Below are 26,453 nucleotides of genomic sequence, written 5' to 3' on the forward strand. Positions count from 1 at the left end.
CATAGCTGTATTGTTAGGTTAGTTTGTTAACGTAGTTTTGCAGCTGTTGGGCTCTAGATTGGTAGCTTTACAGAGAGTATACGTTTCGTTACTAAATAACTTGACTGTGCACCTAATACGAAAACATGTCTTTATACTTTGCAGATGTTAGTTTCTTAATCATAAACAGGAAAATGTCACTTTGAAAAATTAACAGTACTTTTTAATTTTATTTCGTTTCATTTATTCTAGTAGTATGTAACACACTTCCCTAACAATACCTTAACTCGTAAACTCTTGTGTTAACAATTAAGCTTCTTTCACATTCCTGCTTAAATTACCGTTGCTTCGTTGCGTTTTCACATTAATTAAACAGATAATAACTGTTCACAGAAACCTTTTAGTATCTGTCGGAACAGCAGCATATTTCGACAACTAAATACCAATCATCAAGCATAGTGCCGTTTCGCTTACAACTTTCGTTAAAAGTTGGGCGCACCTTTCCACAAATAAAATGAACCTTAAATCATTTTTACCCTACGATGCGACTCCGGGCGATCGCTCGGTACGTAACCCTAACATCTAGTCTCTGCACACTCGACGCCTGATCATTGATGGTGGGCCATTCTTGACGTTAATCAGCAATACAATGTCTATGCCAGAATAGAAATGCGCTCAGCTTCGAAAATGCCAGAAGCCAGAGATATTTAATGAGTACAGTATCATTACGTCATAACACTGAAGACAGCAGTACTATTTACAAGCCTTACCTATAACATTCACATTTAACCTCTTCACTCTAATGATAAAAAAATGCAGGAATGTTTCTTTTCCTATTTTCCAGCAAACCAATAAACAAGCATAACACAAATACAAATTAAATACTTCTTTGATGAATCAGTAAGGCATAAGTGGAAGCCCACATAAGTGGACCTCATGACTCACTTATCGTTAAATGGCAGTAAGTTTGCTTTATATCTGTTTTAAATTCCTTCAATAAAAAACGTTTAATTATTTTATATCATAAAATAGAATTCTTAAAGTTAACATTTTTCAAATGTATGATTTCCAGCACAACTTTGTGTTGATATCCTAAAACACCTTCACAAAACAAGAAAATAATAATCATACAATAACTTCTGTGAATAAATAATTTTGTACTGCCAGAAAATAAATATTTGCGATATGTTGTATGATAAGCTAGAAAACAAATGTTTTCCACGTAACATAAATACATTTCACAGTTGACACACATGTTTCTAGTCTTCGAATTGCACCCAAGTTTAGTGCATTTTGAGCATTCCTTGCCTCAACGGATTTGGCACTTAGCCAACATTGTAAAACGTAACTTCTGAAATTGATTGCAGCACATCTCTTCTTAGCTTTTTACTCAAATTTACTACAGCGTCTAAATCTTCACTTATCAGAGGAATTTACTTTGTACAATGACATACTCCTCTCCTAAGGGTACGACATCTTAGCGTTCTTATAGTCTACCACTCAGTTTCATCAAACTCAGCAGGACGATCTTTAGTCAAACATGAGATTTCGTCATCTTTCTAAACAGATAACTCCGCATTGCTGTCATTAAGATGAGCTTCTAATTGAAAATCAGTTAATACTTCAGGATTTGCTGCCAAACAGACAATTCCGCATGACTGTCATTAAGAGGAGCTTCTATATGCTTCTCAGTTAATACTTCAGGCGTTGCTGCGGGGTACAGAAACAACAGTTACTTCAAATTCTACATCGGACACCAACTTGTAATTGGAAAATATGCATTACTATCTGACGTCCACGTACAAGGACCTTAAGGAAATGGATTATTTCATACTAAGGAACAAGATTTATACAAATCTGCACTGAGTATCAACATCTAGAACTGTTAGCGAACGTTAGGCACAAAACGTATATTCTCAGTCCAAACAGTCATTATTTGTTTTCCCTTTTTAAGCTTACTGGAATTTAATTAAAGAGAATTTTACATCAGACACGTTTCACTTTTATTTATAAAGCATCTTCCGTGGTTATTCTGCAAATTACATACATATGTATGTTTCCACATTTTGGTTGCTTTTAACTAAAGATAGCCTCTCTGCATTTTTTAACTGATTCGTTTGTGGGGGAGGGGCAGGAGTGTGTAGGGGGGGATGGGGCGGGATATATATATATATATATATATATATATATATATATATATATATATATATATATATATATATTAGATTGTTGGGGAGGATACAGAGTGAATGTGTGTGACGTTTTTGTGCATGTGTGACTTAGTGAAAATGTACGTTTAACAGATAGGTGAGAGGAGACTGGGGTTCGGGGGGGGGGGGGGGGGCGAGATTGCGAGTTGTGTTTATATTCTTTTTTGGGGGGGAGGGGGAGGGGCGGGGGTGGTGATTTTAGGAAAAAACGTCTAATATTTAGGTATACTAATTATTTCTATATCTTTTAGATTTGTAGAAGTAACCATTTTCTGCATACGACAAAAAAAAAAATGGTTCAAATGGCTCTGAGCACTATGGGACTTAACATCTGAGGTCATCAGTCCCCTAGAACTTAGAACTACTTAAACCTAACAAACCTAAGGTATCACACAGATCCATGCCCGAGGCAGGATTCGAACCTGCGACCGTAGCGATCGCGTGGTTCCAGACTGAAACGCCTAGAACCGCTCGGCCACACCGGCCGGCTGCATACGACCAGCTGTGAACTAACACACGGATCGTTCCTTGCAAGGTGGGTGCGCCTTGGTTTTGATTAAGAAGTTCTTCACTCACAAACCATCGTTCTATAAGCGGAAAAATACGCCTACTTACGATGAAAAAAAGAAAAAAAACAATGAGCGAAGGTCCACGTGTGTAGAGGGAACGAAGAGGTTAAAGCTAACCGGCTGCAGTGTTTATCTTGCAGTGAATCTAGAGCTGTGATCAAGGAACCAGCTCAGATGCGCAACAATGGCTTACTTGTGGGGATGCGTCGGCCTGGCTCCCAGGTGGCGCTGCTGGTGCCCTGAGACTGGTGGCGCCGCCGTCGGCGGACGGCGCCCGCCCCAGGCGTCGGCAGTCGGATTCCGGAGCCGCGCCGCGCCGCGCCTCGCCGCTCCTTTGTTTTGGCCTCGGCGATGCGACGCTCGGCGGCGCGTGGCGGTGACGTCGGCAAGATGGCCGCCGCCGCCGGCGTGAGATCGCACCTCGTGGGGCAGCGGGGGCGGCATTGCGCCACCTCCAGTGCCCGCCCCCCCAGGAATGCCGCACTGGCCGAGGCGCTCACCGACTCTGCCAGGGCAGGACGACTTCTTACCGCCGCACCGGCGCCCCGACGCCTCGCATGGTAATGCATTCCGGTTGAGCGGACCGCGAGGGCTACCGGACGGCAAATGTGCGACGTTGGTGGCCACCTGTCATCTCTGACGTTCTGCCGGACTCGCGACATCCCTGAACTCCGTTGCCGAAAAAGTGACTGAGTGCTTCCACGCGCCAAGCATAATCGACGTTGTTGTTTGTAAAGCACGCGTTCCACGTCAGAGAGATTCTTCACTTTGCTTTCGTCCGCTAACCTTGTTTTATTCCAACCAGATCTCCTCCCCGCTGGCCTCGGTAGTGGCAGTCATTGAGCTGAGATAACAACAACCACATGGTCTTTCTCTGCTTTGGATTGAAATGTTCGTCTACGCATCTTTCGCCTAAAGATTATCATCTGCAGCAGGGGTTTCCAACCCGCGGCCCGCGGGCCGCATGCGGGCAATAGCAAGTACCTGCGCGGCCCAAGAAGTGAGTATCTATCACACGATCGGTAAAAAAAGAAGTTCCTATAATTCCATTTAAGAGAAGTTATTAAAAAACGATTTTTTTCAATCTGAAACTCCCACCACACTTTGATATGTGTTAATTGTACATTATGTTCCACAGTTTATGCTGCACACTTGTACAGGGGTCGATCAAGTTGTACATAAGAACTCATGTCCGGAAACGTCACCCAACGACGCTACAGTAATCAGAGTTTACGCTGGCGCCTGTAAATGTATGTATGGTTCAAATGGCTCGAAGCACTACGGGATTTAACATATGAGGTCATCAGTCCCCTAGACTTAGAACTACTTAAACCTAACTAACCTAAGGACATCACACACATCCATGCCCATGCCTGTGACCGTAGCAGCAGTGCGGTTCCGTACTGAAGCGCCTAGAGCCGCGCGGCCACAGCGGCCGGCTAATGTATGTACGTACAGGGTAATGCTGTGATGATTTTACAAACTTTCAGGATGACGGAGACAGATAAATGTATCAATTTGAGGTAAGAGCCCATGTAGAGGAAACGAAAGAGTCAGAAGTTTCAAGCGAAGATCATTCTGATACCTCTGACAGTGGAATACATGTACCGCTACTAATGTTGCTAAGAGTGTAGGGTCTGCAGCTTTCACAGGTGATAGTATGGATCAAAACAAGGAAAAATGTCTCGTAAACGTAGGCGCTTAAATGCATACCTAAGGAACTATGAGCAATTGTTCATCTTCGCTAGTGTGTAATATGAATTGTGAGTATGCAGCTGCCATCGTCTCGCTATTTTGCTATTTGTTTTTTGTTAAGTATATTGTGTGCGACCCAAAAATACTCATCTTCTTCCAGCTTGGCCTAGGAAAGATAATTAAAGGTTGGCCATCCGTCACCCCTGATCTACAGTGTGTCCCCCTATGGGTCGCCAGGGGTATTTTCTCTGGTATTTTGACAGATATTTGGAATTTCACTTTTTCAGTGTGCAGCTGGAGTCAGCCCAAACAAATACCGCTGGTCACGTCTTTCATCCCTAGCGCAGTGTCGACATGAAGCGTTGATTTCTTTCCCGTTACGTGTAAAGTAATTTTTAGCGCGGAATTTTACGTCCCCATTCGATTGAGCAGTCCTCTGCGATATTTGTTCTATCGCTATGTATTAACAGGGGCAGTACAACATGAAGAATAACCAGTACTCCAGCATTGACAACACCGCCCTGCACCGAACTGACTGCTAACGGCCATGCAGCGGCGCTGCTCAGTCGCTGCCCGCGTACTTGTTATACGTGTTTTACGATCACTGTTAGTTAAAGTTGATAAAACAGATATCGCAATAGACTAATTTTGGACCACTTGATGGACTGGGCCGGTAAAATATTGCCTTAAAAATTATTTTGTTCGTAACAGGAAACAAACCGACCCTCTCCGTCGCCACTGCCTGACGCATGAAAGACTTGATAAGCAGTCTGGGATGATTCCAGCTACACAATGCAAACACGAAATCGCAAATGTTCACCGGTACTCTAGAGGAAATGCGCCTGACGACTCACTGTGTGTAGAGAGAACCAAATTGTTGTCACAGCATTCAGGAAAACTCTTCCTTTCCTGTGCTGTCGGGTGCGCTGCCGGATATCGTAGTTTAATTTACTTTAATTTGTAATAAGGTTCTACAGGACCAAACTGCTGAGGTCATCGGTCCCTAGACGTACACATTACGTAATATAACTTAAAATAACTTATTATAAGGAAAACACACATACACACACCCATGCCCTAGGGAGGACTCGAATCTCCGAGGGGGGGGGGGGGGGGGGGGAGTCGCGCGGACCGTGGCAAGGTGGTTTAAAAACGACTGAAATATTGACGTTAATCCATGTAAGAGATAAAAAGTTTATAGACGGGTTGAGATAATCGTTAAAGTTTGTTGGAAATCGCTAGGTGCTTTCTTCATCAAACACTGGATGAGTATAATCTGACAAGTTAACGGTCCATTTTGATCAAAAGCTGGTTTTAAACACAACTGTCTATGACTTCGACCCGACTGAACAATATGTGTCGGACAAGATATCATTTCGAAGCTACCTTTGGTGTTATATGTGGACGCTGTCTGCAAAATGTCTTCGAATAGAGTTGGTAATCAAGGAGTAATAAATTAAAACGCCATGCCCGATCCTTAAGTTTTACTGCTTGAACAGAAAAACTGTAACACGCGATACCCTTTTCTTTCTTTCTTTATCATTTTGTGAGGGTGTCAGCGAGAAAATGTTTCTTGAAGGTTTAAAAATATGTCTAAAGTTTATTGGAAGTCGCCAAGTGCTCTCGTTCTCAAATAATGGGTAATTTCCTCACCTTGAGTTACGCTGCCTCTGTAACACCTGAAAGCCTTAACAAAGGCAAAAGCTTGAAGAATTATTGGAAAACACATTCTTGCATGCGCTCCAAAAATCTCGAAATCTGCTTCCTTCTCAAATTGAACGAAAATTAGTCTAGTCTTCAGTCCTGCTCAACACTTACTGCTGTCATGTCGTTCAACGCATCACAAATAGAGAAAACTGTAGACTATGTAAGCTTGCGTTCGTTACACATGTAACGATTGAGTATTTGAACACGTCAGTCGAGCCTAGGGTGAGTTATGTTGGATGGTACTGGATAAACGACGTGATTTTCACATGTTCTCTTTCCTTCGTCGGTTTCTTTGTCATTATTCAGATATCAAATACCTACCATCACTCCATAATTGCAATACCAGATCTGTTACGTCCAGATTCTTGGCTGTATCCTTGCATAACAGCAGATCTTTCTCCATGTCCTTTGCCATTTCAGACATGCGACTCTAGTAACCTGCATCTCATCCAGAACCACTCTACATTCGAGAGAAGATTACAGATTTATCAGTTACCGTTGTGACACTTTCCCTTCCAGAATACCCCTCATCCTCATCTCTGTTTTCTTGCATCAATTTTATCTGCTACTCTTGCCCTACTATTTTTCACGCTTCATCTGACCAGTCAACTCCTTTTCCACATTCTATTGCTTCTGTGAGTATGCCGTAAATTTCCACTAGACATAAGTAAAATAGACAAGCGTGAAATAACGACACTGCTTAATACAACGTTAATAAGACGGACATTTCTTAAATTCCATGTATTGACATACATTATTATACACGCACATGGTAATGGTGACTCATTAATGAAGTGTGATAAGAGACTGCCCTATTGATCTAATTTTGTCAGGTGAAATAAATGCATAAATAAATAATATTTTTGTTTCTGCCTGTTGGCCGGTGCTATACGTGATTTTCGTATGTTTACAATTGTACACTTCACACGTGCCTCTACGATTCGTGGAGGAGTTCTTTTGTACGCCTTCTTACGCACCCTAATATCTCTGACGTAATTATGACGATCCCTATCCACGCTGGAAGCGATTGCATTGAAGCATAGGGTAACTCAGATGTTGATTGTCTACATTTACCCAACAAAGTTATGTGAGAACACCGACGCTTTCCTTCCAGCGATTTCCTCTACAGTTCTTTGTGCATTTCTACTACACTTTCGAAAGATGTATACTGATCTATATGTCTCCTAATGCTTCTGACTGTTCCAGCGGACCTACATGGTAAGAGGCCCAAACAACGAAACAGAGAATAGTTCGCACCCTACATTTGTATGTACTCTCCTCAACAGATGCACTGTCTACTTCAAAATTTCGGAACAACTCCCAAGTTCTGTACTTACTTAAACTACTCTTCCGTTCGACATCGATTCGTAGTATTTTCCTTAATTGTTAAAACAACGCTTAGCACCAGAGCTGAAATTTCACAGCACAGTTTCCTTTCTCTTGTCAGGGGCATGATTATTTATTTTTCATAATTTTAAGGCACTTGTTATATAGGGTAAGCATTTCGTAAGTCGTTATGTAATTCATTTAGCAAAAGTACTTTCCTGTAGACATCACACCTGTCAGCGAATAGTGCTGGTAATACAGATAAATCGCTCATGTATACATAAGATGTACAGCCCTGTTATGTTTCCTTGAGGTACATCGATGTTACTTTTTTCTGTTGAACTATTTGATAAAACGTTCTAGGTTCTATAAGTCAAAACTTCTTTGAACCATACATGTACTTGTATGGGTACTCTGTGTAACCATATTTTGAGCTATGCTACCTTCCAAAGGACTATTTCGTTTCGGCACTATGCTGCCATCCTCAGGTGTGTTACAGATACATGTAGCTACAATAATCTAAAGTGTGATGGTGAGTATTTTTTGGATGTATCAATAAGTTTATGTACCGAAATTTAACCCTGTACAGAAAGATACACTTGTTTTAGTGTGTACTGCATGTGAGTCGTATGATTAAATGAGTAGGGCATTCAGTTACATATTTGCTGGAAATTGATTTGTCTGACACGTAGAGAACATAATAGCAAACCATCATCACTCAAAATTTTCACATTCGGATGTCTGCACCTGGAAAGAGTAAACATCTTAACATGAAAGTCTTAAGTAATAACGATATGTTTATCTGAAATAATGTCAGTATCTGAATATGGAATGATAAGTGATGTGCTGTGTTTATTAAGGTACTCTGTGTGTCAGAAAAATTTCCAGCAAAACTGTGAGTAAATACACTAATGAAATGGTTTAAACACACAACTCATTCACAATAGACATTACCATTAATGTAATGTACATGTAACTGTAATGCACCATATGAAAGCACCCAGTTACCGAAACACGTCGTGCTAGCAAAAATTATTTTTAGTTTGATTTGCGTGTAGCATAGTACACGTTCATAATATGCTGTTGTGAAAACGAAAGGTCCAGACTAGCTACAATAAGTTTAACGTTTCTTCCGGCAGCTGTTTGGTTTTTATTGCCTTTCTCAAGTAACGTCTAGTGTGATTTGATGACCGCATAGCATTTTTAGCAAATTGTTAGTGTCTAATTCATAGTCATAACGTTTATAATTACTACATGTCACTTGATCACTACGAAGTGGCAGTTTACTACAGATGCAAAATGGATTTCAAATAAAACTAGACGTTACTTGAGAATAACAATAAAGCCGAAACAGTTGTGGTAAAGAATATTAAACATATTGCAGCTAGTCTAGTCCTTTCCTTTACAGTAAAATTTATTTCGTAAATTTATAATACAGTTCCAGACGTCAAACAGCTCCACATTATGTGGACAGATTTAAGTTCACACATGTAAAATTTTGGTCTTTGTAATTACGAACATCTCCTCTGAAGAAATTTTACAAGGCATGAATGTATTACTAGGCCGAAAAACAGCCTCTACAAAAAGTTGAAGGGCTTAACATTAGTGCACAAACGCGTGAGATACCTGCGTACACATGTATTTAACAATCTTGTGAGTAATGTAGCGCAGCTTAAGACTGAAAGACTGTTCCGTTGGCCAACTGAAGACTACCGTCATAGAGACTCTCTCAGTTACTGTATCTGGTTGTAACGTAATTCAGTTAATGTCTGTAGTTTCAATATAATTCATTTTAGCACTGTAATAATATAATATTCCACAAACCGAACTCATTTCATTGAACTTCCCTTAAATAAAATATAAATCCTAAACTTTTTGCCACATCCCAGAGATTTGTCCCCGCGAGGTCCATGAAATACGACTTACAACATTCTGACATCAACAACACTCACGCGATACTCGATACACACATTATAAATTAGTGGTTACACTTTCAAATTGTCCCAGCCAATACAACACATTTTTACTTCAAATTCTTCTGTGTCCAATGTTATGAAATGTGGAATAAGCTGTCACGTATCACAACAGGATAAAAGACTGTCTCCTCAACGAATTTTGTACGTCACGGTCACAGATTTAACGACTCTTACCGTTATGTTAGCCTCGTTTCATGTTTCACCTTCTTCCTTTACTTTTGGTCGTGAATATTTATTTTATCTTACATCTAGTGCAGTCTGGATTAATCATGTACTTTCATGCCTTGCCGTTAATTATTATCGTAAAATTGTTGATGCATACATTTTAAAATGTAAGATGTAAGAGCGAGCCAAATGCCTTAATCTAGACAACGGGAACAACGGAATAAATAGAAAAAATATTACTTCACGGTGCCCGTTTTGGTAGACTGTAGTCTTAAAACATAAGGGTGGAGAGCAGTGTTCTTTGAGTACCCTGGTGCGCGTTTGTGCTTGGTGTAACGCGGATTTGAACCGTCAATGGGCGTTAGAATTGGAGTGACATTTGACTAACACACCGCTCTATGGGTCTTTAAATATCATATCTGGAGACTTTTCGTTTAAACAGCTCCCAAGGAGTATGGCGTTCCAGTCCTAGCATTAAGGCAAATTGGTTATAACGCAGTCATCTTTATGGTAGTGGCAATCACTGTACAGTCAGTTACGTAGTACTTCGAAAACTCCATTCATCTTAATTTCATATACGACAATATTATTTCATGAATTCAGCGACTACATTCTGTTAATTTTGGCTACAGCTATAGCACTGAGCCTACGTTAGTGCAATAACGGGAAAAACTCAATCAACATATTATTTTACTAATGGCCTACCTTGCAGAAAACACAAGAGGCAATGATTTTATTTGCTATCGAGCGACGTAACAGATCACATTCCGTATCATCATTAGCAGTCGCAGTTCTCCTACGTGTACCACTTACTCTAGCCTTCCCATTATGCATTCGTTATTTCCTACTGGAAGACAGAATCCTTTCTACATAAAATTTCCTCGAGTATAGCAACACTTGTTTGCCAATTCTAACGATAAGAGCGAGTGCTCCTTAGGATTATGGAGTGTCAAAAGCACGTCACCAAAGACTGCGATGCCGACGACGGAACGCAGGATTACTTTCACTGAGGGAGTTTTAATTATGCCACTTAATATGTCGTTTTTGGTGCTTATACATGAAGTTTTATATCTTTCACGTAATCTCGTCGCATTAGATCTTAATTAATATGAGAAAAAACGGTGGAAATTTCCTCTGCATCTTTCGTGGGTCACTAGTTGCTGAACGCTGGACTCACGTCGAAGAAGAGTAGGGTCCAAACATCCGCTCTGCCACCCACAGTCAGAATTTCCCTAAATCAACCAACACGAATACTTTGACGTTTACCTTCATTATCCTTGTCCAATCAAACTTTGGTCTCCTTCACCTGAGACGTAATCTTCGACGGGATATTAAAGCGTAATATTCTGTTCTTCCACCTTCCTCCTGATTGTAATGCCTCAGAAAAATGTCATCTGAAGTTTCGTATTAATCGGAATGTCATAAAGGTATCAAACACGAGCTTTGTTTTTATATACAGTCTTACGCTTAAAAACTTTACACGCTTCGGTCAACAAAAATCAAAGATAGGTACAACATAATTCTTCATACCCGCATACTCGTGCATAACGGTACAAATTGTTAGTTTATACTGTATTGTATGTATAGTAACAGCATATTGGATAAAGAATGCGCCGCCTTCCGACTATATTCACTGTTAACTTCATATTATGTTATGATTCGTCACCGCAGTAATATTGCTAATACGTAATAGTCTAATGGGATACCTTGTGTCTTTTTATTCTGAAGAGGACTGATGGCCAAAAGCACACGGTATTTAATTAACTGTGATTCAGACTGAAATGTTGTGTAAGTGCTGACATGATCATGAACCTGTAGTCAAATTTTAAATCATTCTTTCAAATTTCTGCATACTATTCTGCATACTATTCTGCATACTATTCTCGCATCAGCTGCTCTGGCCTTTTGATTTCGTTGAGTAAGTATTTCGCATTTCACCACGACTCTGCACATATAGCAAAATACAATTTCTGCATGGTACGTTTTACGTACAGACTTCTTTATTTTAGTAATGTACTCAGACTTGTATTCTGTTAATTAATCTAAACTAGAGAAGTAAGAGAACCAAGACTGAACAAAAATAATTTTAGTTTTCTATAGGAACAAATGTTCTATTGAAAGGCATGAAAACATCACTTTCTTTGGTAGGAATTGTGGGTCCATAAGCATATACTTCCTTTCTGACGTCTTCATAAAGCTTTTCCTGCGATGAAATGATTATTTACGTCCAGACGAAGTGGCTAAGAGTATTCTCCACACATATGAAAACGAAATTTGAGCTTCATCAAATATCTTGAACGTTTCCAGCGTGTTGGCCGTAACAGCTTATAACGTTGTTCCATTTAGTTGCCGAATGGCATGATGATAATCTGCTTGAGTAATATCGAAGCCACGTAGTCATTCAATCATTTTTATTCAAAGTAAGAATCGAACATCATTTTTCGTATGTGTTATCCAAAAAACATGCTTTATTCAGTTTTGATTCTGAAGAATTAGAAAACTTCTGGCAGATATTTTTCAAACATTTTCTCTGTCAACAGAAAATTGAATCTAAAGGCTTGCTTTTCTTTTCGTTTCTTTTCTGAATGATGATGATGAGGTCCCCCCATACTCCGAGGAGCGTAGGGGACGATGCGGGAAACCCGCACCGCCGTACTAGGCAAGGTCCTAGCGGAAGTGGTTTGCCATTGCCTTCCTCCGACCGTAATGGGGATGAATGATGATGACGACACAACACCCAGTCATCTCGAGGCGGGGAAAATCCCTGCCTCCCGGGAATCGAGCCCGGGACCCCATGCGCGAGAAGCGATAACGCTACCGCAAGACCACGAGCTGCGGACCCGTTTCTGAAAAAATGGGATATTTTATATATCACCGACCACCTATCCTGATCATCAACTCCCTCTCCAATGTATGAGAAACGTACACTCTTTATGAAGTCTACAGGAAGTTCAGCTGTTGTAGGTACAGACAAAAGCAGCCAATAGAGGACTATGAAACAAGCAATTAATCCTAATAAACATTGGCCCATAAACCAGTGGTTTCCTCAAAACGACGTATGGATATGCGCAGTCATGCCAATGATACAACAGTCTTACAGCCTAAAGCTACGTTTGATTCGAAACACCGAATTACAAAATGATAAACTACCCTCGTTTAATTTTATCATCATTCCGGATGCCCTCAACACCAGTGCATAGCGTTTCAATGACAAGAGCATTACTTGTGGCTCGCCAAAACGAAGGCCTCCCTGGCACACTACTTGAATATGTTTCATTTTTTTTATATGGGGATATTTAAAAGCTTTGGTGTATTGCGGTCTTATTGATATTGTCGACAATCTGCGAGAACATTGGTTCTCAATGCATTTTGACCGCGCTTGGGTTTTTTAGCAAGTACGTTTATCGAGGAAAGGTGCTTCACAATAATGGTAGCCCTGTAGCCCTGTGGAACATTTGTGTTTGTCCTCAAGTGTGTTATGCAATTTGGGTCCTCGATCACTCTGTTGTAAGGTGTTCATGTATTGAATCATAAGACGTCGCATCAGAGAAAACTTTGATTCCCGGACCTACGTTTGTTAGGATCATTTGTTTGTTTCATTGTCGTCTAGTCACACCTTTCATATGTACCTATAATAGTCGAACATCCTGTATTTTGTCCCTCTAATGTTTCTTAATCACACACTCAAACAACTGTAACAAAAAACAATGTAGTTAGGTTTAGCAATCTAACAACTACAACTTTTTTATTTATTTATTTATTCTTGTTTTTAATTTTAAAACTATTGGTTCGTAATTTAGAACAGTGTGATAAGTGATTAACTTCTCATGGTCGGCGTTCACAGTCATGTAGACATCATGTTCCCAGTTCACTATATGAATTATTTATTAACTTCACGGGTTCAAATGGCTCTGAGCACTATGGGACTTAACATCTTTGGTCATCAGTCCCCTAGAACTTAGAACTACTTAAACCTAACTAACCTAAGGACATCACACAACACCCAGTCATCAAGAGGCAGAGAAAATCCCTGACTCCGCCGGGAATCGAACCCGGGAACCCGGGTGCGGGAAGCGAGGACTTATTAACTTCACTATTGCAGTTGCGCCCTTTGGGCTTTATCAAGTGGCACTGCAAAACATTTTGCTTCGTCACATGTTAGACTTTTAAAATCGTCCGCCTCGTACATATTTTATCGTCAATGCTAACTCTTTTATTGCAGGAGTACAGTAACGTCAAACGAGCATGAGGCTTTGTACATCTTGAGATGCTGTAAATTGCGTAAACTGTTACCAGTGTACACATCCTTAATACAAATCGACACAAATAAATGTTCTAACCCTCTGTTTTACAGTCCCACTGGATATTGGTCCAAAGGTCAAAATTGCAATGGTAAAGTGAAATACGTACATGACGACTTTCAAAAACTGACATAACAGCTGTATTGTGAGCTAGGCTATGGAAATGCACTTCAGATCTTCAAGTTGTGGTGCTCTCAAGTAGGTCTCTAGGATTTTGTATTGGGAGAAGTTCGCATGTAGGTGCGGTGCATGCGGTCAACAGGTGCTGTGTCGTTGTTCTGCACTGTACGCCGCCGCCATTTTGGAAAGCGGCGATCGCTGCACGAATATGACTTTTTGTCAGTAACTGGATCGCGGGCCAGTGCTCCCATATTTTACTGCCCGTCCAACAGGCGACGTCATAAAGTAGGCTCAGATTGGCATCGGGCATTCTTCTGTAACAACTGCCGCGTGCGTATATCGATGGCCCGGGAGGTTTTTTTCCCCGCGGCCCGCCGTCTAGAGGCGCGTAATTCATTTCGGGGGGCAGGCCGGCCGCATCCCGCCGCCGCCGCCGCCGCCGTCTGGTCGCATCCCGTTTTTCTGGGGCGCACTGGCGCCTCAGCGAGAGCAGGGCCCGGGGTCTGCTCCGCAACCGCTGACTGCTCACTGCTGACGGACGCCGCTGAATTACTGCAGGAGGCGACGCCGCCATCTTGGTCCAGACGCTGATATTTCGCTCCGTCAGTTTCAGCCCGTCTCTACATTTGAATAGCGTGTTAATGCATCCAGTCGGTGCAGATAAGCTCACTTAAAATTCTACCTCGAATGGTTTCTAGAGCAAATGCTTCGTAATCACAGTCTCGCCGCAGCTGATTAGGTCCCCCAGAGCTGAGAAAATGTGTAAAAGCTGACTGTTCCTAATAGTGCCAGATATGAGATTACGTTCGGATGATTTAGAGCAGACTCACCACACTACGACCCTGGGTCCACAGCCGGCTTGCTACATCAGTTCATCCAGCCCGCAGGCGGTACTGTAATTTGCATGACAAAATATATGCGACACTAGACGTTGTAATATAATATAAATTTAAGTATTATGTTTACAATGCCAGAAGATCTTCACATGTTCGGAGACCTCGTAGCTGCTATGTGCCTTAAATTTACTACTTTCAATTATAATGATTCAGTTGGAAAATATTCAGAAAATTGTTCAAATTGCTCTAAGCACTATGGGACTTAACATCTAAGGTCATCAGTCTCCTAGACTTAGAACTACTTAAACCTAACTAACCTAAGGACATCAGACACAGCCATGCCCGAGGCAGGATTCGAACCTGCGACCGTAGCAACAACACGGTTCCGGACTGAAGCGCCTAGAACAGCTCGGTCACAGTGGCCGGCGGAAAATTTTCAAAATCCTTGTGCTCTGTTCATACACTGCATCATACATCAGGAAGCACTCTGTGGGAAAGACTTAGATATTTCTTGTGTACTGAAACGGGTATTTTCTGCTGCGAACTTGATTCGGAGACATGCACACAGTCACTGATAGTTCCATGGTTTTCAAGAATAAATTGTTTCTGAATGCTATGACTTGCCGTACCGTGCAGTACTCAGGTGGCTCAACTGAGATAACGTCCTGTTTAATTTTTATAAGATATGAAACGAAATAAATTTTTTTCACTGAAAAAGTAGAGGTGATCCACAGTTTTCAAATCCTACCTGGCTGTCAAAGTTGTCAGTTTCGATCGACCTCACATCCCACGTGAATGAACTGGACTTATATCTTCGAGGTAAAGATAACCTCTTCTGTGGTCTCTACAGACCCGTCAAAGGATTTTTGAGAAATTGTCATTGCTTAAACACAACTGGAAGGAGATAACTTTCCTCAATTTCACTGTTTCAAAAAGTTCTGTGCTACAATCCACGAAGGGGGCGACCTCGATTTTCAAAATAAATAAATAAAAATAAAAAAATAAAAATAAAACAATCGTGACTCGAAGAAACACTTTTTGGAGATATTTTCAGATCTCGACAGACGTGAGAATACGTTACTGTTCCACAGTCCGTTTGATTGTAAACGTGATGATTTTCCAGATGAGCTGTAGTTGGAGCGTAGTGATAAGCAATCAAATGTCTTTTCAAATAGAAGAACAGAGAAAAAAGAACTTGTCCATGGTATGACATCAGTATTTGAAACAACTTATGTCTGCGAGCAAACGTTTTCAAAAATGCGATATGTTAAGTCAGCACATTGAACGATTATCACTGACAATAATTTGAAACCAATTCTCTTGATTGAATGTAGGAATATCAAACCTACATTGATGATGTCTGGAAAGCCAAACGTCAATTTTCTAAATCTCACAAACGGCTTTTGCTGCTTGGTTTGTGAGATTGAGAAATGTACACACTATGTCTGATGTGACTAACTTTTTACTAACGTCGCCTAACTGGCAAACTTTTTAGTAAATAAATATGTCGGTTATCATTTCCCTTGTGCATTGCATGCCACTCACCCATGTCTGACACGGAATGCTGAACTTAGTGTTTCTTCTTTTTTCTCAGAGTTTTCATTCTGGCTTTCTGTGAAAAAAGTGCTGCCACCTGCGATTTAGATCGACAGGATGCGTGAGTGCTGGACAAATAAGATACCTCTGCTCTCAGTCCTCCGAACACTCCTGTTGTCATCTTGTAAGAAATGGTTCAAATGGCTCTGAGCACTATGGGACTTAACAGCTATGGTCATCAGTCCCCTAGAACTTAGAACTACTTAAACCTAACTAACCTAAGGACATCACACAACACCCAGCCATCTTGTAAGACAAGAGGGATGTCCACACAACATTCATGACGAAGGCTTAGAAAAAAGGTAACACTTCGTCACCGAGAATGTTCAAATAAGGATCATGTTTCATGCTAACGGAACATCAGTGAGTGGACCCAAGTCATGGTACAAGATATACTCCTGGAACATGTCAGAACCACCACAATTGTGAACAGCATTCTCCAAACATTGCCAGTTAAACGCCTCATTGGTCGTCAGTCCACGTGACTCCTTGCACCATTTACACGGTCCGGTGACATTAATGTGGACACCAGTCAAAAGCCTGAATCACAGCCTTTTGCACCGCGGACGTGCAGGAAGAGAGCCAACCAGATTCTGCAAGATACCGACAGGGATGTGCAGCCATGCCAGCTCTAGAGCCGTGGCCAGCTGCACTAGGTTTCCCGGTTGAGGACCCATGGTGCGAACTGCTCGATCTAGGTGGTCCCACAGACCGAGGTTTAAATCCTGGGAGTTGGTGGCCAGGGGAATACGGTAAACTCATTCTGATGCTCTTCAATACCAGCACGTACACTAAAAGCTGTGTGACAAGTTGACTTGTCGTACTGGTAGGTGCCATCATGCCGAGGAAAAAACAGTCATGTAAGGTTGGACAAGGCCCCCAAGGACAGACGAAAATTGTGTTGACCCATTGTACCACCCGAATGACGAGAAGGCCACCAAATTATTCCCCATGACCACAGCGCTCCCTCTTTCGGCCTGGACCTGATGGTTGCAGGGCCCTATACGCCAACGGCTGTCTATCCGATAGAGCATAAAACTTACAGCGTACCTGTCGCCACCCAGTGGACGTCCAGCCTTCGCCGCCGACGGCCAGCAGTTATCATGGGTGCATATACCTGCTGCAGAGGCCCATATACAGCAACGTTCGCTGAACGGTCATTGAGGACACGCTATTGGTATCCACTTGGTTCATCTGGGCAACCAGTACCTAAACAGTTGCACTTCAGTTCACTCGTATACATCTCCTCAGCTGTCGTTCACACCTGCGGTGCACCACATTTGCCACAGTGCCGGTTTTGGGTAGCGCCTTTTTGCCATGCGCCGTGCACTTTAACCACTGCCGCTCGCGAATGGTTTACAAACTTAGCCATTTCGAAAATGTTTCAACCTTTTGGCTGAAAGCCAATGATCATACTGTTCTGGACATCAGATAAATCTATGCCTTTCCGCATTACGACAAAGATTGCGCTATTATTTACGTCCCCGCGACACGCTTTATACAACCTCCACTGTTAGCATTGCCACCTGCCGTCTGTTTGTGGTAGTTGCACGTTGATGTCGAGCATAGGAGCTAGTCACGTTAACGTGACTGGGTCGGTTATATTAGTAAACGGCTAAAACTGTCACCCTGTCACCTACTCCCAGTTTCAGGTTGCCTGTCGAACGGCTCCGCGGGTAACAAAAATTTGTTTTTCACTATTTCATAAAATTATTGAGCGAATTTATAAATTTAGAAAGCTGTCAAAATCTACACATCAAAGGTATAATCTGACGTTAAAGATACCTTGCCACAGTGATATCAGTGACATCACCGGTTCCCGTCAGATCACCAAGTTTAAGCTCTGTCAGTCTGGGCTAGACCTTGTATGGGTTACTATCAGGTCTGCCGAGCGCTGTTGGCTAGCGGGATGCACTCAGCCCTTGTGAGGCAAACTGAGGAGCTACTTGATTGAGAAGTAGTGGCTCCGGTCTCGTAAACTGACATACGGCCGGGAGAGCAGCGTGCTGACCACATGTCCATTCATATCCGCATCCAGCGACGCCTATCGGCTGAGGATGACACGGCGGCCGGTCGGTACCGTTGGGCCTTTATGGGCTGTTCGGGCGGAGTTTAGTTTATTTGTAATAAGACAAGTATTAAAGTTATAAGCTGTCTACATGTCTTGAGGCATTCCACGTATCAGTTGGCTCCTTCTCCTCTGGCGATCGTAGCAATCAGTTGCGACCGCCGAATAACAAACAGCATTGTGAGGCGTTCCGCCAACGTTCATCAGCATACAAAGTCAGGTTTGCTGCCGAAGGGGTAGCCTAGCAGCAGGTGACGGCGCCTATAACTTCGACGCTCTGTAACGTCTCCTGATGACGTTTCCAAACGTGTGTTCCTATCGTCAATCTGTTTCTATCAACACCCTCTACAGTCCATCGAAGTTTGTCAGTATCGTATTGTAACATGCCGTACATCAGCACAGGAAGGTCACGTAACCTCCTGGTACCTGTTCTACATGGTCCTACAGCGACAAGCATGCTCTTTTAAAGTGGTAACTGATATTTTGTCCTGTTAGCTTATTTTCTTTTGCAGATTTGGCTACCGCCATATGTCGACTCATCTGACTTAACTCTGGCACACCTGTATTACTGCCAGATAACGATGGGTGCGTGATTCACACTAAACTCGAATCGTATGACCGTTTTCGTCTGTGGCTTTAGTACAAGAGAAATGATATTCCTTATCTCCAGCAGAATATTCGTCTCTGAATTTCGAAATAACGCATTATCTGCTTTTGCTCAAAATTTGTGTCACATCCTTTTATTTTTGTGCTTATCAATGACACTGCATGAAAAGTTGTATGAATCTCAAATTTTTGCCGAGCTCGGTATTTACATTACCGTATCCAGATTCGGGAGGATTTGAGTTCAGATCCGCACCCAGAAATGGTGCTTTTGGTTTCCCGCGACCCCCCTAGATCAACTGATGCAAAATTCGGAATGCTTATTTAATCTGTGTCGTTCCAGGATTTTCCTCATCCTTGCGCAAATTGATGAGTACTCCGTATCTAGTAGCACTGACATTGTCGGAACAAATTCTTTCCTTTCCCGAATTAATTTTCACGCTGTAATGGACCTTGCGCACATTTGTAACTTACTGGCAGATTAAAATTCTGCCGGACAGGGTCTCTATGACGTTTGGGAAGCATGGGGTTATGTACTGAAGTAAAGCTGTGATGGTGGATCAGTCAGTCAGTGGAGCACTAGCCTGTGAGAGGCATAGGTCCAATTTGAGTTACGGTCCAGCACACAGTTTCAGTTTCCTTCCTTAATTTCTTTCTTTTGCCGTGAGGTCGGGTTGAGAGTCGTGCTTGTACTGCTCAGTCGGTAGAACACTTGCCCACGAATGGCAAAGTTCCCAGCTTCGAGACCTTTTTGCAGCATAAAAGTTAAAAATATCAGGAGTTTTCAGATCAGCTCACACTTCGCTACAGAGTAAAATTTCATTCTGGAAACAATACCACAGGTTGTAGTTAAGCCGTGTCTCAGAAGTGTCCATTCTTCCCGGAGTGCTAGTCCTGCAAGGTATGCAGGAGAACTTCAGTGAAGTTTGCAACGTAGGAGATGAGGTACTGTCAGAAGTAAAGCTGTAATGGCGGGTCGTTAGTCATGCTGGGAGAGATCATTCGGTAGAACTCTTGCACCTGAGAGGCAAGGGTCCCTGTTTGAGTCCCAGTCTGGCACACAATACGAATCTGCCAGGAAGTTTCAGACACCTTCTTTATTTTCTTACTGTGCTCATCAGTTTCATGATAATACCATACTATTTGCCAGGTGTAATCATATCCAGCACCATTTTTACCATCCTTGTCTCTACACTGCAAACCATCATAACACTCATGACCATATACAGGTATTACTCCTCGGCACCGTTCAAGATCCACAGTGAGTCTCCTGAAGTGCCGTTGATGGAATCGCTGTGAGAGGCGATTGGACAGATGGACAGTGCTGTAATATATAAAAAACAATATTTCCTTAAACAAAGTGTATGTGTTTACTGTGCAACCAACGGTAACTGATTAGGCCCCGTCCACACCTTTTCCTCCTTCCATAAGTCCCACGTTTCATTAAAAGAGGCCTCTGGACATGTGAGCACATCAGTATAGTTTCCCATTGCCTGTTGCAGGTATGTGTTTTGTGAAACCACACAACAAACGAGATACTAGAAGGAAAGCCGACGGCAACTAACTGAAAAATGTTTTCTCACTCCGTGCGCGTCATGTCTTTGGGATTCTAGTATCTATTGCGTATGTCCTGTGGTTGTCTCTGGCCGCTTGCTGGGAGAGCAGAGGACGCTTGACAGGAAGAGAATGCAGGTAGCATCGTCGGACTCCGATGTAGGGTTGCACTCGGCTAGCCGTGGGAAAGTGACTCGGTGGCAGCAATGTGGACAGTTAGAGATACGTGTTCACTGAGGAAGTGTGAGCACTCTGTTGGGCCGAACACGATAGTGGGTAGTGACGGTCTAACCTAAGAGTGTCATTGGCGCCATCACGCCTGTTACAGTTAACTGTCAGTTGCTCGACCATAAAGCAAGTGAGTCAGAACGCACATGCGTTGCCAGCCCGTAGTGTGGACTATGGCGAGGTCTTTTTGTGACAGGCGTTGATTTTGGTCTAACTTTTGTTTGAATAACTGCATCGTGGTTTCTTCCTTTCCGGTCTGCTTGATATTTATGCCATTACTCCGGTCTGCTGTTGTGAGCTGTGAGTGCCCATTTATGGCTCTGGGCACGTATTCGCGATTTGTGGCGAACATGCATTAAATTTAAAATTTTGCTGTCAACGCCTCACGTTTCTGAGGGCTGCCATACAATAAGAACAAGAATTGCTTTTCGTCATACGATTTTGTAGTTTACCTGCCATGTTACTTTTATGTTATGTTTGTGAGTTTTCATTCATATGTTTTGTATTTGATTGAAGCAGTGTTCAAGGCACTTACTGTTAAGATTAAATACAGTCTATCTGTCTTACACACTATCTAGTTTTTAGCAAATTATGTAGTGTTTATTCAATGTTCATCGGCCTTTTGATGGATGTGTCATTTCATTCAAATAGTGCTTTGAGCTTAATGCTTGCCCAATTGAATTTATGTCAGTATACTTTTTTAATGCTTTCAGTACTTGTCAAACTTATATTACACATTGGCGTTAAAGTACCTAGTATGGTGTTTATTTCTGCTTTTATGTGTTAGTTACAAGACAGATTACCTATTACTAACGTGTTATGTATCAGGACTGTTATTGTATTTCTTAGCTGATCAAATGACGTTCACCAAACATACTTTGTAACGACTATGGAAAAGGTATCTAGTTGGGTAAGGCAGCGGGGCAGCTGAATACATCTTGCCTGTATTATTTCTCATATGCTATTTTTCGAACTAGTCAGTTGTGTGATAATCAGTTTGTTATTTATTTATTTACCATGCTGCCCGCTGGGTCTTGCCAATCCTGTCTGTGTGCTTGACCAGCCACTGCTGTTATTTGCTTACCTGTTACTCCTGCGGTTTAGCTTTTGCCTCACATTTCACAACTATTTAAATTTCATTTAGTTTGATGTAAATGGTTTCTTTTAAGTTCAGTCTTTTCCTTCTTGTAACTCTAAGCAACACCGCCTATAGGCGACCTTCAGTATAAGTTGTCTACTTTTTGCTTGGCCTTTGTGCCGTAGAGTCCACTGTACAGATACTTGTTGGCTTATTGTGTTTCAACAAATTTCAGGCAAATCCCAAAGCACCTTCACCAATTGTTTGCAAGGAAAGAACGAAGGGATCGTGTTGTTAAAAGGAACTTTACGGATAGCAGTGACTGCTTGTTCCTACTTCGACTGTACAAGAAGTGAAATTCTGCTTATATGTCGGTCTGGAGGCCCGAAGATGGCGTAGAGCGTCGCCGAAACTGGTAGAAAAAAATAAAACAAAATTGGAAATATAGACAGATGAACGTGTTTTTTATTTGACGTTTAAGTTAAACTGCCGTGGTCCCTCAACCACCCTGTATAAAGATGGACTTGCAGAGAATTGTAAAGCTTGTTGCATGGCCACCGGCCGTTAATTCAGTTATCCCGTAAATTAATACTGAAGTTCCTTGTATATATTATTTCAGTACTTTAAATTTTGTTTTGCGTTTCTTATGTTTAGCATTTTTTCATTGGGCCTTAGGCCGTTTGTGTAACTGATAACTAGTTACTGATTTCATAAATTAATGTTCTTCATCTGCTTCTTCTTGTCAACTATTTGTATTTACTACTACTTAACATTTTAAATTAGTTTGGTCTTGCCATGGACGACGCTTGTCATTGAGCCTTAAAGCGTTTGCACAATTGCTAAGAACAATTATATGACTGGTCTTGACCTGCAACTCTTTGCCAGCCATTTGTGTTACTACTGATTAATTCTTAAAATTATTTTAGCTTCACGGTGAAAGACGATTATTACTGGCCTTAAGCCGTTAGTGCACTTGCTAAGTATTACCAGCTGATGTTCTTGAATAATCTGTCAATATTTAACTGTGTATTTTCTAATTGTAAAAGGATTAATTTTTGGTGTTAATAAATCAGACTTATAGTTGACTTTATTTTATGGTTGCACCAACTATGCACTCCCCAACCAGCTTCCTAGCACTTCAGTTTTCCTCTGTCCGAATCCGGTGAGTGTCGCTAACACCACAAACACGAAAGGTCAGGAACAAATTACTGCATCAGAGGCCACAGCGAAAGCCACAAAATCAGTGTTAATAGAGATGTGATGGATTTTGTAATTACCCCGAAACGAGATTCTGGAGAGATCAAGAACAGAGTTCAGATGCGATGGAACATGTCACTGAGAACAAATGAGTTCCCAAAAAAGGCAGATGCAGAGATATCAAAAATCAATTTGGAGATCATTTGCAGCAACTAAAATTCGACAGCTAGAGACGATTCGTGACATATAATTTTTATTTTGACCTCTAGAGTAAGCCTTAAGAAATTTTAAATTGCCTGCAAAAGTGTTGTAGCAGACTGAACCATAACTCATAAATGGCGGCAACCAGGAAGGCTGTAGAGGAGGACATTGACAAAACCTGGGAAGGCTAATCCCTGCTGCCTACGACACATAGTGAACACAGGTACACGTGCGAGGCGCTGACTTCTGTCTGCTACAACAAGCCTTCCCTTCCCTCTAAAAATTGCGTAAATAATATGACACTTGTCTACAAATTTCATCAGTGAAAGAGAAACTAGCACAATAATTTGGTGACAGTTTCCGGTGTTTTTTTCTGCAACGTTCTTGAAGTTAAAGTTATAACTGATAACCTAGATCCAGGCTTTGGCTTGGATACGTGCTAAACTGAAAATTATCTTAGAATTCTTGTCCAAAATATCAAAATGTAGGTTTCGAAATATCCTATTCATTCCGTTTAATTCAGACAAAAGTTCATCCAAATACCTTCAAAAATGTCTGCCCTCACGAATTTCACATAACCGAATTACGCAACTTTTTACTATGAGTTAAAGGACACAAACATGGCTCCACCTCAGCTGTGGCTTAATTAACATGTGTTTAATTCATTATGTTTCACACGAATGGCCAATTTAAGCCTTATAGGCCATTGTCAAGTCCTACAGGTACCAACTGCTTGTAATATATCCGACTACAATTAGCGGACATGGTACTTCCGAAAGCGAGAACATACATGTAAAAGTGTCAAGTGTAAAACAGAATTACTACTCAGTACAACACATGGCTGAATCTATTTTCACGTTCCTGGACCTATATGTGCTCACTTTCTTAATGCTCACATGCACTGTCTACGAACGTGGCAACACATTCAACGATAACCATTCCGTTGCACATGTATGCTCTTGCTTTCGGAATTACCATGTCCCTACTTATACTCGGATATATTAGGACATGTTTTTGGTGCCTGTAGCACTTGGAAATGTCCTAAAGGCCAAAATTGACTAATCATGTAAAACGTTGTAAAGTAAATCATGATATTAATACGTGCATATCGAACATTGAAGTACCGGTTTTTAATATTAATTATAGAAGGAGGCCCGTGAAACTTCTGTAATTCGAAAGCTAGTTTGCCACAGAGTGCACAAAAAGTACATGTGTGTACATAGCCATTAAGAGAGGCAAATGGAAGTACACGTGCACACATGAGAAAAGTTTTTTTCTGTCTCTCACACTGCTGCCCTGCGTGCCGATGAGGTTTTATGGTAGGAATGACACACGAAAGTTACAACTTTCCTTGAAATTGCGTTCTAAGGACGTTCACGTTCGAATGTTGCAGTTGGTTTATTTGCAGTGACACATAAATAGCGGCCAGCTACAATGACACAACTGCTAGTTCGTTGATGTTGTCAGCAATGGAAAACAAAACACCGTGTTCATCTGACACTATCGTGGAAGTTTTAGGTGGGAGTGTTTTGATCAATGGTTGCTGAAGTTACCGTTAGAGGTCGGGCCTGCCCCACCGCGTTTACTGATCTGGCTCTGCGACCCATTAACGAATGCCTCCTGTATTCTGAGGTTTTGTTTGTGTTGTGTGAAGTTTGTTGCTTTATTTCGAAATCAGAGAAGGCACTGCTCTAGGTCAATCTCAGAGGTCGAGTTCAACTCCCGCGACCCCTAAAAGGAAAGGGAGTTCCGTAGTACGAAGTAGTGCTGGTAAAATGCATAGTGTGCTGGAGTGCCGCGGGGTGGAAAAGGAAAGCAAAAATCTCCTATACACTAGACGTTCCACTTACACTGGAAAAATGTACCAACCCTAGATAGGATTACAAAGTTTGCTGGCTGTTATCCAGGCGAATCGCCTGGTGCTCCAGGAAAGAAAAGATCAGTTTTAGTCCTAATCTGTATTGTAGACGTATAAAGCCTCCAACTAGGCCGCTGCTAGGTTCAAACTACTTTATTTCTATTTTGTTTCACTTATGAAAAGACGCAGTGATATTCAAGAAGAAGTCGACGACTTTAGTAAGTTAGATATAAGGAATAGGATCGCAGAGCTCTACGCACAACAGGAAGTATTTGTTAGCGTGGCAAAACATCTTCCAGTGCTGCATGAGAAGATAAAATTGGAGATAGGGCAGTACCTCATTAAAACCTTCACCAAAGACGATGGGATTCCTATGGAAATCCGTACTAAAGAAACGAAATATCTTGCTACAACTTGGTGACGCTGTTCTTTGGCGGTCTCGTTTTCTTGCACGCATGAGGAGCATTAGGAAGCTCAACAAAATATTTTTTACTTTGGTAAGTCTTGGATTAACAGCAATCCGACATGCGACAAATCCTTGCAGATAACACGAGATGTATTGGGTGTTATGGCGTGTAGAAGTGCCTCCAAAAGCGTGATAATGGCAAGTTTTTGGTCGAAAATCGGGTTTGTGTAGCAAGCTGAGCAGAAGCTATGGGCGGAAAAGACGCATGTAAGTTATCATGCCCAAATGAACTCTGAGAATTGTTTTTCGGAGATGGTTCTCCAAAATTTTCTCTCAAATTCTGTCATTGTTATAGGCAATGCGTCGTATCACTGTAGGCAGTGGACAAAACACATCAATGCACTATCCACAAGGATGACGATGATAGAGTGGCTTTGAGAAGCAAAGTTAAATGCAATGAGAGCATCAGAAAGCCTGATCTGTATGCTCTGGTACAGGCGGATAAACCGAGTCAAAAGATATTTATAGCAGACGGACTTGCTAAGAGTCCAGGCCACACCGTGGTTCGCAGTACCGCCGTAAAATTGCGACCTGAACGCTGTTGAACTTGAATGCGCGAATATTAAACGGTACGTGAGGGAGCACAACGTCTCTGGCGACACGCCTGCAGCCAATCTCAAGAAACTAACAGACGATGCCCTCAATTGCGTCACTGCAAACGGCTATGAAGGGTACTGCAGAGAAGTAAACGAGCGGAGCATGATTGCAGGATGCGCGACA

The 26,453-nt window shown here is 41.8% G+C and overlaps 1 protein-coding gene across 1 annotated transcript in view; it reads right to left on the bottom strand.

The window, feature by feature from the left end:
* LOC126204091 (uncharacterized) overlaps nt 1-3,317 on the bottom strand; it is a 533,049-nt gene extending 529,732 nt beyond the window's left edge. Inside the window, exons 1-2 of the mRNA XM_049938509.1 lie at nt 3,289-3,317; nt 2,952-3,210 (exon numbers count right to left, since the gene is read on the bottom strand). Of these exons, the coding sequence (XP_049794466.1) occupies nt 2,952-3,210; nt 3,289-3,317 (288 nt within the window). The remainder of the gene's footprint in view (nt 1-2,951; nt 3,211-3,288) is intronic.
* Between the last annotated feature and the right edge of the window lie 23,136 nt (nt 3,318-26,453).

This window comes from Schistocerca nitens, chromosome 9 (assembly GCF_023898315.1).
Source record: "Schistocerca nitens isolate TAMUIC-IGC-003100 chromosome 9, iqSchNite1.1, whole genome shotgun sequence".
Taxonomy (NCBI): Eukaryota; Metazoa; Arthropoda; class Insecta; order Orthoptera; family Acrididae; genus Schistocerca; species Schistocerca nitens.